This window comes from Uloborus diversus, chromosome 8, assembly GCF_026930045.1.
Source record: "Uloborus diversus isolate 005 chromosome 8, Udiv.v.3.1, whole genome shotgun sequence".
NCBI lineage: Eukaryota > Metazoa > Arthropoda > Arachnida > Araneae > Uloboridae > Uloborus > Uloborus diversus.
The window spans coordinates 134,933,310-134,946,139 of NC_072738.1; the positions used below are offsets into that span (position 1 = coordinate 134,933,310).

The following is a 12,830-nucleotide window of genomic DNA, read 5'->3' on the forward strand; positions in this document are numbered from 1 at the left end:
TATAGTGCAATGATTTGTAACTTACAACAAGCTTAAATAAAATGCTCTAATTAGATCTGTTTATTAGGACATTTTCGAAAAGAAGACAAAACAATGTACTTCGTTAAAATTAATTTTTGAATCATCATAGTGTACACACACAAAATGTACATAAAATTTCACTTACTTAGCTACTTTTTCATCAAAATCTAGTTAATTTGATTATTATGATTTAAAGTATTTCATCAACTAAATATTTCTCTTTCTGAAACTATTCAAAGCGCTATTACTTTGCGAAAATCTTAGGAAGTATTAAAAACTGCTTGTGTAATTATGTAAACTGATTTCTGAATCATGTTTTAGAGCCCGAAGCGGGCTCGGGCTCTAAAACCGAAAATAGGTTTCGGGCTCGGGCGGGCTCAAGCACACATATTCAGTTGTCAATCTCCATACAAATTCAAAGCAAATAAACATTTTCCCACTGTGAGAAAATGAAAGGAACATTTAAATCAGTTCAATCAATGTCAAATTTGCCCCCCTCCCCTCAAAAAAAATTAATTAAAAACATTAACGCTTATTTATAATGTTCTTTTGGCAATTACTATTGCAATATGTCATACAGTAATGCATTTGAAGTGGAGCATTTTAAGAAAATTTAGAAACTTCCGTTAATGAAGAACATTTGACATAACATTTTTCATTAACAGAGATCATGTCAGACTGCAGAAGGTTTAGTTTTTGATACAAGAAAGTTTCCTTCGAACCTGGGCGGGCTCGGATTTTGGTCCGAGACAATATCATTCGGGCTCGGCCGGGCTCGGTTACAAATTTTCGGGCTCGGGCGGGCCCGGGCTCTCAAAAATGAGCCCGAACTCATCTCTACTGGCTATAGGGCTGTAAATTATTGAAAATAAAGCAGTTTAGTTTTGTGACCTAAATATTAAATACCTGTGAGCTTCAATGATGCGCTGGAAAAGTGCTTCACCAATTCCATTCAAAACATCTTTGTGACCCACAGCTTGAGTAATGAAAAACTGATTCTGTAGTAAATAATTAAAAGTTAGAATCTCTTAAATATGACAAAATGTTTATGCGCAAAATATGATTCACAAATGCATACTTTCAACACTATTGACATACACAAAGAGAGTGACAAAGGGAAAAAAATAATGAAAAATGAAGCAAGTTTCCACTTATTTTCGAAACAGATATCCAGATTTAAATGATTTATACATGTTTTACAAAATGATAGAATTTTTTTTTTTTAAATGAAAAAAGCGATGATCACAAGAAATGTATTGAGAAATAATTTCTACAAAATAAATTATCGATGAAATCGTGGTTACCTAAAAATGTCTGCTAATTAAAAGCTTTGTTAAATGGAGACTCAACTGTACTTTTTATCATAAAACAATAAAATATGCCTTTTAAATACATAAGTCTGATTCAGAAGTTTACCCTATTCTGAGCAAATTAGTTATTGCTCCGTCAGCTCAAACATTTCCAGTCAAGGACTGCAGTTTTGTACTTATTAGCACTCATCAGCCCGGCATAGTTAAGTGACTGAGCTGGAGATGGAAAACCTCTCAAGGAAGCCAAGAGTGCCAAACAAACTGGTAGCTAATGTAGAATTAGCACAGACCAGACGCGTGACCGAAACAATGGTTCGGTTCAACTCGAAGATTGAAGGCAAGCATGTATTTCCGCTTTAGCCCTGGTTAATGGGCCAGTAACTTACTGAATATACCATGCCTTGCCTTCAATCTTCGAGTTGAACCGAAACATTGTTTCGGTCACTCTTCTGGTTGGTGCTAATTCTATATTGGCTACCAGTTTGTGTGGCACTCTTGGCTTCCTTGAGAGGTTTTCCATCTCCAGCTCAGTCACTTTCCTATGCCGGGCTTTTGAGTGCTAATAAGCACGAAACTGCAGTCCTCGGCTGGAATTGATTGAGCTGGCGGTGTATTGCATGTATTTCCCCTTTAGCCCTGGCTAATGAGCGGTAATTTACTGAATATAGTTATTGCTGTTTGAAATTATAACTTTTACAAAAATATAAAAAATAGTGCAAATAACAAAAAAAATCATTAAATTAGGGAACTAACTTCAATGTAAACATAATGTTTGGCATTCCTAATGGTTTCTATATATGCTGTATGTATTGATTGTTCCATCGTTTTGATGCCACCTGACCATGTACTAACACTTCGAAGAACCTAAAAATAAAGAAAAAAAACTCTTAATAAAGATTGTTCCATCATTTGTGTAAGTATTAAAAAGATTGATTTTTATATGGTAGGGAAATAAAATAGTAAAATTTAAAAAACAAATAGAGTATTAGAGCTATTATCTTTGATTGTAATACCATTTAGGTTCAGCCGAAAAAATGAATAACAGATATTATGTATTACACATAAAGTATAATAGCTATTTTTGATTGAGGAGAAAAATTCCATTGATAATGATAAAGTTAAGACAAACTTTAAAGGACAGCAATGAAAACTTCTGTCAAATATTTAGCAATTTAAAGATTCAAGTTGTTTCATGGTTTGCTATTACTTTGAAAAATAAATTTTAAGATTTATTTATTCACTAATCATGGGGCTTTCAGTTTCTATCTGAATGCTCATGAGTAATAACAGTTGATCATGGGGCTTTCAGTTTCTATCTGAATGCTCATGAGTAATAACAGTTGAAATTAAAAAATCAGCAGGTTAAAAACTAAAGATCAAGATTAAGATCATTCAGCTATTTTCCATTGAGGCAGTGAGAAGCAAGGGATGTGACTGGAATTTTTAACATTTTAAGTAAAATGTGCGCAAAGTTCAAACTACAGGTAGGCTTTCTTTGAAAAGATTCTTTCTAAATCATTCTGTATAGCAGCACCTTCCAGGGCTACTATTATCATCTCTTGCTCTAAAACAGAGAGTTTCTCTTATTTGTATTAGTTTTGGCACTCATATTTCTTTGCTTTTTGAATTTCCTGAACATCATATTAAAAGTGACAACGATTTGAACTCTTACAAAAACTTTCCTTCAATAAACTTTACTTAAAAAAAAGTTTTTTTTTTACTTTTTTTTTTGGGGGGGGGGGGGGAGTAGCCACTAAAGTAGCCATATTTTTTTTATTTTAATCAAAACGAACATCATTAAATACAGAATGTAATTACAAAAGTTTCTTCAGATCAAAAGATTTTACCAAATTAAGTTATAAAATAGCCATTGATTGCATCTTCTAAATAAATATGTATTTCGATAAATAATTAGCTGTAAATAAGGAGAGAAGGTAGATAATTTGAAAAGCAATACAATAACTGTCTTTATACGTTTTGAGCATTGAATAGACTATATTATTACTATTATTTTTTATTTTTAAGAAAAGGATGAATGCAGAGCTATTTTTCTTTCAAATGTTGAAATGATGTCTACTAATATAACCAACTTAAGATGCAATGGCATAATTAAAAATAAAATACTTACCAAAAGAAAAATTTTTGCATGTTTTTTTTTTTTCAAACTCTTGTAAATGTTAAAATTTAAAAACATGTTTGAAGATCTTTAGATATAAGGGGGGAAAATTGAAAAAAAAAAAAAAAATTTTTTTTAAATTAAATGAGTTTCCAAGAAAGAGAAAAACTAAATTAAATTTGGATGAAAAAGTTTTTGATGTCTCTATAACATGCTGCTGCTAGAATCAGGGAGACATTAACAAATTCTACAAGAATAAAATTTGAATAAAATATTATGTGATGGATTAAATATTAACACTCAACTTGTTAAGAATACTAACTTGACAATTTGCACAAAACAGTTTATTGGTGGAGCTGATTTGCAATGGCTGGACACTATCACAGTCCTGGTAAGATTTAGGGAGCAGCCATGGATATCTGTCATAATATTTTGCCTTCTCAAACTAGAAAACAGAGTAAAATTTGCTTTATAAGTTCAATAATACAAAAGTCAATAGTATAAAGTAGTTAATAATACAAAATGAATAATGACTACTTAACCAATTGCTTCTGCTGAATAAGTTACAATTAAGAACAACCTTTATAGTAGGGGCGGGTACAAAGGGAGCGTCATGGTGGTCATGACCCCCCCCCCCACACACCATCAACAAATTAATTAATTTAGACACTTAATCCCTTTTCATCTCATTGCCTAATATGTAAACAGTTTCTTTCCATCATCCACACATTTTTTTGAAATTAAATTGAGGTTTGAAAGAAATGTGTATATTCACATGCATGACTTACATTGTAATAATTATCAAATACATAGCGATTGTTTCGTTTCTTGCTGTATTTGGTTTTAGGAAACATCCCCCTTAAATGTCCAGCAATAATCGGCAAGCATTTTCCCACTTGGTGAGGCCCTGCAAATATTCCTTCTGCAGGCTTTGCATCACTAATACATGGACATTCTGGTTTAAAATATTGAAATCCAGCACCCGTGTTATCAATAGTCCTTATTAAGTTTCTGAAAACGAATAATTGAACATGAAGCATCAGAGGAATAACGGGGACACTCTTTTTCTATTCATCTTGCCATTGCTGTCCCATTTGCACAGGAAATAGCAAAAACTGTGAAAAGTCCAATCAGTTGACCCTTTAATTTATTTCATTGTAGGAAAGACTTCGTTTTATGTCCAAAATTATTGTGTTGTACTAAATTTTATCTAATAAAACTTTCAAGCCTTTATATATTTTCTTTATTTTAACTGACTATGCTTAGTAGTACCGAGGGCAACAGTCACCTATTATATTTGATTTTCAATTATGAACATATCCATTACAGAGTCAATACCATTTCAGTATACTAAATCATTTTCCTCAGAATAAAAATCTATAATTTTTTCTACCTTCATTCAAATATGCATGGAAAATGATTCAATTCAGGTAGCATTATGCATTGAAAATTGACGACAATAAGACCGACCACACTGCTGCTACTGCAGTAATAGCATCTGACAACAAATTTTCACATTTCTTATTTTTATGAATTGGTTTTGATTATTAATTATGAGTTTTTTATCATTACATGAAATAGGAAAGCATGGGGAAATAAATAACTAAAAACCTACGACTACCCAAAGACAGTGGGTGGCAGAAAAAACTCTGCTTGGATATTTGAAATCAGTGTCAAAAACTACATTACTAACACTATTAAGTGTTTTTATACGGCAAAATCTTTGTTTACCCAGTGTAATAAATTATTCAACAGCTAAACCAATAGGTGAATTATGATCTGAATGCAATAAGGTAAATATTTAAAAACAGAGTTAAAAAAAGTATTTTTTTTTTTTGCTAAATACAAAAATCTCTAAAACTGAGCCAGAAACCATTTAAGTTGCATCATTTGAATTGAAGTGTGCAGAATCAACCTTAACATTAATACTTGCTTTTGCACAGATGATAACCAAAGCAAATTACATTTTAATAACATGAATCTAGTTCTTGCAATATGAAATATTTGGTTCATTATTTTATTTACTTTTAACTATGTTTACCAGAATAAATTTACACAATATATAGCAGCTTTAGAAAAGTAAAATAGGAAATTATCTTAAAAAAATGGCTAGCAAATACTTTTGTAAAAATTCCAACGCTGAATGAAGTGACGAGCTACGTCTCGTGCTGCAGAAACCTTGAACAAAAAGACCTATATCATGCCAAGGCATTCTGGGAGTTGTATGTCGATCAATCAAATCTGTAATTAAAATATTGACTTTTAATTGGCCATTGTAAAATTTAATATACCTAGTTTCAAAACTTAATTCAAAACTATAATTAGCAAAAAATTGATACTCTTTCAGCTGTAGTTAATAATTCTAAGTAAATAACGATGCATTTAACAAATAAGAAAAGCAGTATAATGAACATGCAAATAGCAATAAGATTACAGATACAGGTTTAACAGGAAGAATTTTCATCAATAAAAAAACCGAAAGAATGAAGGAAATCCTAAAAAATAAAAAATTTAAATAAGATGCTCGCTTTGACCTTTTCAGGTCCTCCTTTTTAATTCGATTAATTTTTAACAATCGGTCTTTACCAGCTGCATTAAATAATAACAATGATGTGCAGCAATCAATGTATTTTAGAGTTATTTATGAAATTTCCGGAAAAAACATAGCATTTTCTTTAATGCAATCCTTATCCCAAGCAAAAAAGCTCTTTGTTTCCATGTAATGCTTTAGCATCATACAAAATTTTTAGCTTTCATGAATTGTTCTTATCAAGAAGAAAATTTCTAGCACATAACCTTTAAAAATTCAAATCTATTTTTAATTTAATGAATTTAAATGTGTCATTTTTAATTAATTCCAATTGGGGAGAGGAATTTGATTTACTTTTAAATTAGGCATTATATCATTACTTTTAAAAATACAGTATACTCTTGATATCACAAAGTCGAAAGGACAGTAAAAAATTTTTGGAGATATCCAGTTTTCGAGATAACAAGGTCATAATCATAATAAAATAATATTCTAAATATTTGTCACGACAGTTACAAATAAGTGGAAAGATCCAATGAAAGTTGAAAAAAGTTTCAATACAATAACAAAAGCCGAAAATAAACGAGTCGAAAATAATAGAGAAAGAAGAACAAAAAAAAGAACACTATAGTGAAGTAGCAAAATGTAGTGATTTACCGTGACTAAATTTATCAAAGATTTGGATTCTCAAGTTGCAGAACTGTTTCAAATGAGTTTCTTACAGAGGTGGAAATAGGGTCGAAATGTCCAACAAAATGGCAAGAGAAGGAGACAAAAAGTTTTATGTAGGTTTTTTTTGGGGGGCTTCTCAGGACTTACATTTTCTGAGATCCCTGGGTCGGGGTTCTAGAATAAAAGTGACTGTAGATAAATTTCTCCGAATCATTCTTAACCACTGAGAAAATTAATGAAGGGTGTGAGACCTTTTTGGAAACATTCCTCGAGTTGCTTCAAGACAATAAACTGCGGTTTTTCGGAAAAATTACATTTGACTTCGAAAAATATTCAACATAACAAAGTTTTAATCAAGAACTCTTCGACATAAAATGAAAAGTAACATAAAATTAAGGGGGAAAATAATTTTTCATCAAATCAAGGTTTTCGAGATATTGAAGTTTGAGATATCGAGAGTGTACTGTACATTGCTATTCCTTCATTATGAGAAGCAAGAAGAAAACAAATTGTATAGAGACCACTTTAAAAATAAACAGTATTCGTCATATTGAATTCTGAACATTTCAATTAGTATTAAAATTATTATTTTTTGTGGTTTTAAAGCAAAATAAAATGTTTCAAAGCAACAATAATTTCAAAGACCAAAATATAAATTCATGTAATTTGTACACAAATAAAAAAGTAATTTAAAAATAACATCATGCAGGATATTTTACATATTACTAAAAAACAACTAAATAAGAACCTTGGTAAGGTTTGTGTAGATGCTCAAAATCTTTAATAATGAAATTAATATAGTCCTTCCCAATCCACAATTTAGGACTCCCTTGTAATCCAAGTTCATTTAATGCAACTTCGCTTGTAGTGCGTCTCATGTCAGCGTCAGGCAAATCTAGACTGGTGTAAAAGATGATTTAAAGCATGCCTTTCACAAAACAGAAATATTGAGGAATAGTTAGGTAAAAATATACATCAAATAAAAATATGAGAAAATTTTCAAACTTTTTTGCCACAAATGTCAAAGCATATGAACTTGCAAATTTCTTCAAGACAAATAATTTCACATCCTTAAAAGCAGTTTTTTAAGTTTAAAATGACAGAACTATGCTTATTGTATTATTTACGGCCCACATCAAGTGTTTTGTATACTAATAATGTAGCTGATATTAAGGAAATTCATCAAGTAATAACAGCACCTAGCCAGGTCTTGGCAGGCGTTTTAGAATTTATACTTATTTCTTTGTATGTGTTCTTCTACTCAAACCAGTTATTTTTTTGTGGAAAAAGTGTATTTGAATTCCAGTAAATATTTCTCATCCATTTATATGTAAAATTTCGTAATTTCTCTCAACAATGGCCCTTTATTGCAGACATTATGGTTCCTATTCAAGGGATTGGAATCCAGCAAAAAAGCCTTTAAAAGAGGTAATTTTTATTCATACAATAAACAGCAATGCAGAATAAGTGCAAGATTTCAAATACAGTTATATGTTGTTATATGAGTCAATTCATTGCTGTTAAAACTTAACAATCAGGGTCCTTTAGACAACAATTGGAACATTTTTCATCAAGACAAAACTAAGTTCAGTTTAAAATATACAATATTGACCAAGTTCTTCACATTTGAAATTAAATGTGTTAATGTCAAATAAAATTATTAATAAGAAAAACTAAACTAAAATAAACTAAATAAATGAAAATTAATGCTTACTTATCAACTGTTGAAGAAAGAGAGTCAAGTGATTTATTATGAGATTGCTTTTTCAAACCTTGCAAACGCTACAGAAAAAAAAAAGAATGTATGAATTATTTATGTACAGTATATTAAATAGTTTAAACTCAGCAAGTGGTTAGGAGCTACTTAATGAATTAAGTGAACTAGCTGGATTGTAAAAAAAAAAAAAAAAATCCTTTTCCAAAAAAAAAAAAAAAAAGTAACTGATTCATCAAAATGAAGCTCTTTTTGATACATTGAATAAAAGTCAACTATGGGTTAAAAAGAAACAGAATTTTACCTACTTATCTGAAACATATGAGCTACTGCAGTTTAAGGATTATTTTCAGAAAAGCTATAATTCTTCATTTACAGTTGATGGTCAACCTCTGGTAAATTCCCTTCCCCCTATAAGCATGTACACAATGGTCATTATTTTTGGTTTGTTAATTAAAACCCTCAAAATGCCTTTGAAATGCTTTTCAGAGCTTAATTTTTTTAAACTTCCAGTGGAGGAGAACCTGCGATCTTTTGGGCATGATCTAAATTCTCAAATCCCCCCCCCCCTCCTCAAAAAAAAAAAAAAAACACACAATTCTAAAGCTCTACACACCCTTATGCTCTCATACCCATACTATTTTTCAAGAAAAAATAAATACAACTTAATGCCTAAAAATGCAAATTAAATACATTCCCTTAGATATTACAGTGAGTCACCAATTTTGAAACATTTGACAAAAGCAGATTTTCACAAAACATACTGTGAACGTGTAAGCATGTGCGTGAAAGGTGGAACATCACTTTATCTCAGAATTTTTAATGGGTCCCAAATTCTTGAGAAGGCTGTGGGAACTTCCCATAACCTAAACTACCAATAACTCGAATGTTTTAGCCAGTTTCTCGGACTTTGAGTTTAGAGAGTCGACAGCATGTGATGTGTAAAAGGTGAAATCTCAGGCGACTATATTTCTGCAATACACATGGTTATTATAGCATAAATATTTTTTAATATGTGTGGTTAGGATTAACATTATAATAATCATAACAAAATGTTATTGTCACGTGTATAGAAGAACTGGCTTCAGAAGATAGCACATGATGGTGACTCACTCCAGTAGAACAATTTGATAATTATACAATTAAATAAATTGTAGACACAGATCTACGAAACGAGCATACTAAAGTTCAGCAAAGGTGTTAAAATATCACTCAAATGAATTATAAATTCAAGTGAACTAAAGGCATACTCACAACAACAGCTTGCATAACACGTTTTGCTTTTAATTTTCTCGAAGTAAACCTCTTTTTGGCACATTCTTCATTATCAACTGCCCTCAGATGACTTGTTGAATATTCCTTATCATTTGGCAAGCTTTTTTCCTCAGAAGAAGGGGTAATGATCTGAGACGAAGTAGGTGTGGCCTCTTCGACTTTGATTTTCACTGGATGATCTTCAGAGTTGTTGCTCAGCTGTTCATCTGCAGTAAAAAAGGGGGTGGGCTGGGGAAGGAGAGAAAGACGGACAAATTTCCAACGCTATGTTAGTTTGAAAGTGAATGTTAATAGAAGAAAAAGAGAATAATGATGTAAAACACGAAATATATACATTCATAACAAAATAAAACATTTTTGATTATGCACCTGCAGCAAGAATTCACATTAAAAAAAAGGATTATTCAAGTATTTTTTAAATCAAATTTTATTGCATTTTAAAAATCCATTCAAATATTTTCCAGAAATAGAACTCTATACCTTAATTTTTATTTTATTTTTTAAATAAATCAAACTAAAAAATCTCTTTCCTTTAATTGAAGGCTACACACTAAAGATCACTTTTAATTTAAAAAAAAAGAAAGAAAATAAAATGAAAAGACTAAGTTGAAAATGGACAATAGTAGGACAAACGCAAATTAAGCTTAAGAATTATTTATTGGATATAAAAATTAAATGCAAATTAGAGCACTGCTTTAATAATGTATCATGATTTCATCTCTAAGTTAAATATTTTCTTCTTTGCCCAGAAGCTTCATTAACCCTTTTTAACTCATAACCACAAATTTCACTTTTGTGAAGACCTCTTCACAAAAACTTCTGCTAGATACTTAATTGTATTTTTAATTACTCATTCACTTGAGAGAAAAATCTTCTTGATCTACTACTAGATTTTTGGGGGAAAAACTAAACTCGGTGAAACACTTTAGGGCTGTCCATAACAAATGATGTCACATTTTTAAAAAAAAAAATTGACCTCCCTCTCTCCCCACTTTCACACCTTAGCCTTCTCCCCCCACCCCATCACATGTCAGTTTTTCATAATCATATTGTTATAAAAATGTGTGATATCACACTTCTTGTTACCCCCCCCCCCCATCCTTCTTGTCACAAACACACAATTTTGTGAACCCCCCTCCCCTCTCAAAGCATGACATAATTTGTGGATGGCCCCTTAAAGATTTTATCACAAAAAGTTTTTTTTTTTTTTTTTTTTAACCAATTTGGCTATGTTTCTTTTATCATTCCACATTCAAAGAGAAATAACCAGCATCCACTCTTTAGAGCAAATGGAGGGGGATATGGTGAAACAGCATCCCCCATCTTTTTTCACTTTAGCTCAATCCCCCCCCCCCCCATTTTAAACCTAAGTATTTTGATACAAAAAAAGCTTTTTTTTTTAAATCTATAATCATTCTCCTGCTTTTATTTCTCCCTTCACAAAGGCTAAGATAACTTTACAAAAGGCTACCATAACAGAAAATTCGATAACTATCGGGTAGACCGGGGCACGTTTATGCATTGGGTACATTTATGCAGTGCCTTATTTTTCAAAATGAGTTATAAATGGAGAGCCGACAGTCATAAAAGATTGATGCTACTCCCTAGCAAATATTCTCACAAGTTTTTGAGCATCAGTCAAGCTTCGGTTTAGCATGCGGATAGAAAAATCTGTTTTCTACAGAGCAAAGTAAATTGTGTTAAATGTTATGAAGCTTATTGTGAATAAATAATACTTTGTTAAAAACAAATAAATATACTAAAAATAGCTGAATTTTATCCTTTTTTTTTTTTTTTTTTTTTGAGAATTATATTTATATGGACCGAAAAGTTATTAAATTTTGTTGCACATTAAAGATAAATCCAAACTTGCCGACAGGGCACATTTACGCATTTTCATTGGGACACATTTATACACATTCTTACTGTGTCTTACTACTCTGTCTTACTTCTAAACGGACCCTGGACACTTTTTTCGCCCTGTACCGTCCAAACCTTTAGCATTTTCAGGTTATTTAGTTTGGAAAATCACCATTCATAGTTAATTAAGTAACATTTCGCATCTTATGAAATCATTATCTAAATCTCATCTTCATTATCTAAATAATGAAAAGGCTTATCCAGTAATCCAAGTATTTCTCCCACTAGGCCTTCCACATTGTCACATATTGACTACCCCAAGTGGACCACTTGAAAAAGTAGGACCAAAGCTTAGGAACCAGGAAAGGATTGTGAGCATCCTCTTTTTTTTCTAAACTGATACTCCAATTAAAGAAGCTCTCAGACAAGAGCAGTTAGAAGCTACGAAGAAAAAAACAAAATGGGCAAAACAAAAAAAAAGGAGAAATTACTTTAAAATTTACAAGTTTCTATTGAAGCAGAAATATAAGATATCAAAGAAAAAAGTACGCAACCAAAACCTGCGACAGGGGAAAAGTTAGTACACTCTGTGAAAAGGAAATTAATGAACGATTCTGTTTACGAAGTAGAAAATTGTGCTTGCATCTACTGTTTGAAAGCACACAATCAATCGAAAAAAAAGGACAATACAGGATTCAATATCTTAGGTGTCAAAAAGCAGTCCCCGGACAAGTATGCAAAAAGAAATACTTTATTTTTGTTAGTAAAATCTAACAGTGAAGAAGAAGATGACTAAATAGTTTCTGTTTTTAATTAGCAATAAGCCCAATGATTTTAGTTTAGCCTATAAAATGCTCTTTAATTAATCTTTTGTGATTTTCTTATTTTCAAAGTATTTTAAGAGAAATAAAACATTTAAATTTGGTTAAATATCTATAACACTTACTCTTTGGTATCATTTTTATTACACGTAAACGTGCCCCACTCGATGCGTAAACTTGCTCTGTGTTCCGGGCAAGTTTACGCAACCGACTTGAACTCAAAAAGCTTTTTTTTTTTATGGTTAAGAACACAAGCTGAGCAACAACTGAATATACAAACTTTAACTTCAATAAATGCTTTATAAAACCACAATGTCTAAAATTTCCTAGGTTCAAACATAAAAATTAATTTAGGTGTTATCCAAAACAAGATTTTGCTCCAAATATACAGTTGAACTCTGTTAATACAAACGGTCAAAAATCCATGAATTTGTTCGTATTATCTGTTATTCATCACAACCGTGAGTGAATGATACTGGGAAAAAGTTAAGGAATGCGAACCTATATATAT

The 12,830-nt window shown here is 31.1% G+C and overlaps 1 protein-coding gene across 1 annotated transcript in view; it reads right to left on the bottom strand.

Moving 5' to 3' along the window:
* The window catches only part of LOC129228246 (phospholipase D1-like), a 53,599-nt gene that overhangs the window by 16,260 nt on the left and 24,509 nt on the right, over positions 1 to 12,830 (bottom strand). The window contains 8 exon segments of the mRNA XM_054862914.1: positions 928 to 1,019; positions 2,085 to 2,195; positions 3,770 to 3,894; positions 5,571 to 5,622; positions 5,624 to 5,688; positions 7,398 to 7,549; positions 8,364 to 8,431; positions 9,618 to 9,902. Of these exon segments, the coding sequence (XP_054718889.1) occupies positions 928 to 1,019; positions 2,085 to 2,195; positions 3,770 to 3,894; positions 5,571 to 5,622; positions 5,624 to 5,688; positions 7,398 to 7,549; positions 8,364 to 8,431; positions 9,618 to 9,902 (950 nt within the window).